Source organism: Trachypithecus francoisi, unplaced genomic scaffold (genome assembly GCF_009764315.1).
Source record: "Trachypithecus francoisi isolate TF-2019V2 unplaced genomic scaffold, Tfra_2.0 Lachesis_group3, whole genome shotgun sequence".
Classification (NCBI taxonomy): Eukaryota; Metazoa; Chordata; class Mammalia; order Primates; family Cercopithecidae; genus Trachypithecus; species Trachypithecus francoisi.
In genome coordinates this window covers 31,228,189-31,234,324 of record NW_022681468.1, presented here as the reverse complement: position 1 = coordinate 31,234,324, position 6,136 = coordinate 31,228,189, and the positions used below count along the sequence as shown (strand labels likewise).

The following is a 6,136-nucleotide window of genomic DNA, read 5'->3' as shown; positions in this document are numbered from 1 at the left end:
AGGTGATTTTCCTCAAGCCCCTTCTTTGTACCTCAGTGTCCTTTATTGTTGTGTTAGAGATACTACTGCTACTCACTTTGTGGGATTGTTGGGATTTAATGAGATATTGAATGTTTGTACTTTGGAAAGTTATTACTACTCAGCTATTTCATGTGTTGATTCAGCCTCTCTGTAAACCTCTTGAAGGCAGAGATTATGTATATTGCACTTTCCTTAATTCATGGTAAACCATTGATTACACCTGACTCCCTGTGAGCCTGTTTTCTCATCTGTCAAATGGAAACAATACCACTTACCTTGCTTCCCACACAAGGTTGTTATGCCCCTCACGTTAAGCCAATAACTGTGACGGCCTTCTGTACATTGCAAAGAGCTATACAAGTGGGAGGCATCAGTATAATTATTATTAGCAGTAGTAGTGCTTTGCACTTAATATATTGATGTATCTAAACAGCTACAAATGCAGACAGTTCCTAACGACCAAATTATTTTACCGTCTCGCAGGAGCAGCCTTGGTGAGTTTTAATAACCGGAGGTTGCTTCCGGATGTGAAGCAAGGCAGGTTTAAGAAAGATTCGGTAGTTTGGAGGATGGCATACAGAATCCAGGAACGATGATGCTGCGGACCCTTTAAAAATTGGGATGGAGGGGCGGGGCTGTTAGCAGGGACGCGGCTGGACCAGTCGGTTTCCAGGAAGTGACGTCAGGCGGCAGCGGAGATGGAGGATTTGCTGGACTTGGACGAGGAGCTGCGCTACAGCTTGGCTACCTCCGTGAGGACCAATGCGGGGGCCTTGTGGGCCAGGATTTGGCGGGTGGGGAGGAGCGTCCCCGCCGGCCCCAGCTGCTCTGTGGCGACTCAGGGCGGCAGGCCTCGAGCCGCGCCTGGTGAGGCCCAGGAGGAGGCAGCCTCACCTCCCCGCCCCGGGGTCACTGTGGGCTCCGCCGCTGCTGGCCTGGGGTTTGCTTTCTTTAAAATCCTCAAAAAGTAGAAAACACCCTGTCCCCGCCGGCCTCTAGGGCCGTGGGAAATTTCCGAGCCTTTCTCCGTTTTTTAGAGCCCCGAGTGCGAACTTCCCCAGAACAGGTCGATCACAGGGTGATGGGGGGCCCCGGCCGGGGTCGCACTCTCTCCCATCCTCGAGTTTTTCCTTTGGGACACCTCATCCCAGAAGTTCCTGCAAAAGCCGCACTGTTTTATGCATGGAAGGGAGGCAGGCAGAGACGGCCTTTCTTCCCCGTAATCCGCGCGGGGAGGTGGGAGTTACCTCAGTTACCTCAGTAGTTAAGGAAACCAAGATTTGTAACCGATTTGTAACGTGAGGGAGTGATTAGGTGCTCAGACACTGAGGCCACATGGAGCATAGAGCTGTTGCCTGGGTTCAAAAAACACCTAAAAAACGATTTAACCTTTCCGAGCCTTAGTTTTCTTATGCATAGAATGGAGGTGTTACAGTGAAAAGGAAATGGAACAATACATGGGAAGCGTGTAACTCAGTGCTTGGCATATGTTATCACAGAAGAGGTCAGAAGAGGTTAGCTACTGCTGCCTCTGAGGCTGTGGTTTGCCCAGCGTTATAGTAAGTAAATAATGCAGCTTGATTCAAGACCCAAGTTCAGTGTTTATCTTCCTTCTTTGTAACCCCCATCAGGCCTTTTTATCTTTAAGATTGATTAGGATCGCTCTTACTAAAAGATTGGGCCCCAGGGCAAGTCTTTAGTTTCTGCTGTGAAATCTCTTAAGTGTTTTGAAGGTCACCAGGCCTTGCTGATACGTGAATGTTTTTTAGTACCTGGGGATGTGAATGTAGTTATTCATTCATTCAACAAATATTTATTGAGCCCCTACTGTGTATCAGGCAGTGTCCTAGGTGTTGGAGGTACAGCAATGAATAAGGAAAGTTCCTGCCCTCATATGATTATGTTGCCATGGGAGAAAATGGCCAATAAATAGACTACATTTAACATACACAAAAATCAGGTAGTAAAGAAGTTTTTCTACCCTGTGCATCTATACAGGGTCTTCAAAAAGTTTAAAACCTTGAAATACTTAAAAATTATTAGAGAAACCACGTGTGATCAGCATTTAGAGACAAGATGATTGAATTTTTGTTTTAGCACAACCACTATATGCAGGATGCTGTATTCAGATAATGCTATGAAAAATGGAAAAGGGCAACCATGGTGAAGGGATGGAATTGTCTGCCTTGAGAAGAAAATAAGCTGCTTATTTTCAGAACGATTGTTTCCATCATCCTTGAAACCTAAATGACACTACAATTTGAAGTGTCAACACTGCCCAAGAGTTTTTACGAGCTCTCCTGTAACCCCTGTCAATTTAGTGGTGCAGTCCTTAGAACATCTTAAAACAAGTTTCAGCAGGATATAGTGGAAAGCACCCAGGAAACCCAGGATCTGAAATCAGAAGGCTTTGCTCCTAGGTTTATGTCAGTCACTTTATCACCTTCCTAGGCCTCAGTTTCCTCCTTTGTAAAATGACATCGGTCTCAGTTCCTGTCCATTATTGTGAGAATCGAAGCCACACTAAATGAGATCTAAAAATGCTTATATTAATGTGTGTTTTTTAAACAAAGTAAAGCAAAAGTATAAATATTTCAGTACCCAAGAATCTGACTAAATAGTTTTGTTTATGTGCTGGGAAGCCTTGGAGGCACAGAGTCTCCACTGGGGGGCCTTGGGAAACACCTGCAAATGGTTCATCTGATGGCCAGGAATATTGAAGTGCTCTGGTTTCCAAAGATAATGTCTCAAAATTCTTGTACTAGATTTCCTTTAATGTCTGTAAAGGCAAACCCAGTTACTGTATATATCAGAGCAAATGCTAACTGTTTTCCAGTTGCCATGGAATTTAGGAATTCTTTCCAAAAGCCTGTTTGATAATGATTTTCATGCCAAGCTGCAGATTTGAAATTAAGCCTTTCTGAAATCCTGCGTAGGAACATGGGAGCCTTTACCACCTTCTTATCTGACCTGTGGCATAAGGTCTCTGCCCATCCTAGAGGAATTTGTAACTGCATTTCTTTGGGTAGAAAATAGAATTTTCTTTTGCCATCTCTATAGCTGTTAAAGAAAACCTTATCCAGCCTGGGCAACACAGGGAGACCCCATCTCTACAAAAAAAAAAAAAGTAAAATAAAGTATCCAGATGTGGTGGTGTATACCTGTGGTCCCAGCTACTCAGGAGGGCAAGGTAGGAGGATCACTTGAGCCTGGAAGGTAGAGGCTGCAGTGATCACTCCAGCCTGGGCAACAGAGTGAGAAATTAACCCTTAGTTTCCTATTTTCCTATCAAATAGAACTGACCTAAGGTGCTTGTTTTAAGGGGTTTAGAGGGTTTTCTAGAAACATGCCCAGGTAACTCAAATCCTATTCTCCACCACATCATCATACATCCAGTCCTTGCTTACCTTCCCAGGATTATGGTTTTTTTTGTTTGTTTATTTGTTTTTTTGAGATCGAGTCTTGCTCTGTCACCCAGGCTGGAGTTCAGTGGCACAATTTTGACTCACTGCAACTTCCACCTCCCAGGTTCAAGCGATTCTCCTGCCTCAGCTTCCCGAGTAGCTGGGACTACAGGCGCCTGCCACAATGTCAGGCTAATCTTTTGTGTTTTTAGTAGAGACGGGGTTTCACCGTGTTAACCAGGCTGGTCTCGATCTCCTGACCTTGTGATCCACCCGCTTCGGCGTCCCAAAGTGCTGGGATTACAGGCGTGAGCCACCGCGCCCGGCTGGATTGTCATCTCTGTAGTGGCCGAATGACATTTGGGTCAACAGTGCCTTCTGTCTCTCCTTACAGAAGGCCAAGGTGGGTCGCCGAGCTCAACGGGAGTCAGCGCAGGCTGAGAATCACCTCAATGGCAAGAATTCCTCTTTGACTCTGACTGGAGAGGTGGGTGCTAAAAAAAAATCTGAAGAAAAGCTGTTTAAGAGTTAGTGATTCCTTAATGACCAAAGATTTGGTATTCCATATTTCTTCTCTTGAATGCCAACCCTTTCTCCTGTCTTGATTTGGGAATTCCCTTCCATGGCATTTGTCTTGTAGCAAGAAATGAAAGAAGAACTTTTTTTCCTTGATGCCAGACTAGTTTCTGCGCATTGCCTTATATTCTTTTTTTTTTTTTTTTTTTTTTTTTTGAGGCGGAGTCTCACTCTATCGCCCGTACTGGAGTGCAGTGGCCAGATCTCAGCTCACTGCAAGCTCCGCCTCCCGGGTTTACGCCATTCTCCTGCCTCAGCCTCCCGAGTAGCTGGGACTACAGGCGCCCGCCACCTCGCCCGGCTAGTTTTTGTATTTTTAGTAGAGACGGGGTTTCACCATGTTAGCCAGGATGGTCTCGATCTCCTGACCTCGTGATCCGCCCGTCTCGGCCTCCCAAAGTGCTGGGATTACAGGCTTGAGCCACCGCGCCCGGCCTATATTCTTAATGTAGAACTTTTTATGTTAGCTGAAGCAAGGGACTGGGAAGTTCCAAAATCCAGTAGGATTCCAGATTTTCATTTCTGCTGAATCCCAGTGAGGCAGACTGGTGACGTAAGGTTGGATTACACAATTAGACATTTGCTCTCGGTGGTGACCTGAGCTTTCTACAGTCTTCCGACAGGAAGCAGATCATTTACTGGCCTTACTTTCCTGGAAACTTTTCTGAGTAGCCTGGAATTATGGGAAGTGATCCAGTTTCTTTGTGGAGGGTGGGTAATTCTGATGAGCAATCCTTGATACTGCCAGGGCACTACTTTTGGCAGCGTACTCAGAGCCCCTTTTTACCTTCCCCTGTCCATTTGAAAAAACTTTGCAAAAGTCAGCCTCAGGGTCATCCTCTGCCAGAAGTTAGCTCTTCTCTAACCTCTCCAGGCTGACTTAGCAGTCCTTCCTCTCACTTGCCATACTACCTATTGTAGAACATACCCCATTATATGTGAATTGTCTTTTTACATATCTGTCTCCGTCACTGGACAGTGAGTTCCCAGACAGCAGGAAACCTAGCTTCTAGCTTGCTGGCCCGTAGTAGGTTTGCAACAGATGAAGGAACCCATGCTCAGAAGCCTAATGGGTCAGGCAGGTGCATGAGCAAAGGAGCCGGGTACCTGACATGGACACACGTCACTTACATATCACATAGGTAGAACTCTTCTTCATTTTCATAGGAAATGCATTCTCACCACTTTCTTAAGCTCTCTGTGTGGCCTTATCCATTTATCTTTCATTTTCTCTCTTTAGAAGGGTGGGTATGGAGAATCATTACTGTAAGATAACATCTGTGCTGGCCTAGAAAAACTAGCAGCTCACCCCTTGGCCTCATTGCCTGGAAGACACTAGGAGAGCAGGTTAGGGCAGCGGGACTGGGAACTGGAGGCCACATGCTCCCTCTAAAGGGACAGCCCCTACTTAGCCAAAGCTGGTTGATGCTGTAGAGAATATAGGCCCAATATTGCCAGATGTGATTCTTCAAGAGATGCTGGCAGTCTAAAATTTTATGTGAAAGCAACAAATTTTTAGAGGTTAGCAACTGATTAAGAAAACCTAATCACCATAGGGACTGGATATTAAATCACCACATGGGCTGGATTTGGTCCAAGGATTGTCAGTGTGTAACTGTGGGCATGGCACCTCCGTTATGATACTTATTACATTGTATTCTAATTGTTTACATGTCTGGTTCTCTCATAAGCTATGAGCATCTGGAAGGCAGAGGTTGTGTCTTATCCTCATACCCTATTATCTGTCACAGTGCCTGGCAGAACAGGCATGCAATTGTTATTGCGCAGGATGAGGTGGAGTCAAGTACATAGTGTGTGATGTACTTACACATTAGAAACTGAGTAGAAGTGTTATGGGGCCTGGGGCGGGGGGCTTGGGAGGTGCGGATAGTGGAGCATTGGAGGCACAGTTAGGAGAGGTGATATAAAGTAGGAATTTGGTGAAAGACGATGTACCAGACCCAACCCTGGATCTCAGGGAGCTTGAACTGCAGTGGTCTGTGCCTTTAAAGAGAAAATGAGGAAGCAAATGACTGAGCTGATGGAAGCCAGTTCTTGGCCTCTGGCATTTTACACTGTTCCACATGGGTCCAGGAGGATTCATTCCAACACCAGATCATTCATTCATTTACTCA

The 6,136-nt window shown here is 45.6% G+C and overlaps 1 protein-coding gene across 4 annotated transcripts in view; it reads left to right on the top strand.

Moving 5' to 3' along the window:
* The first annotated feature begins 657 nt into the window (after positions 1-657).
* IFT43 (intraflagellar transport 43) overlaps positions 658-6,136 on the top strand; it is a 111,321-nt gene continuing 105,842 nt past the window's right edge. For 2 of the 4 annotated variants that reach the window (XR_004431491.1, XM_033187344.1), the window contains exons 1-2: positions 658-773; positions 3,820-3,912. Coding sequence is in view for 3 of the 4 variants with exons in the window: in XM_033187344.1 (XP_033043235.1) it covers positions 720-773; positions 3,820-3,912 (147 nt within the window). In the remaining variant the exon portion in view is untranslated. Of the gene's footprint in view, positions 889-3,819; positions 3,913-6,136 lie in introns of all 4 variants that reach the window. The other 2 variants (XM_033187343.1, XM_033187342.1) reach the window with 2 other exon arrangements.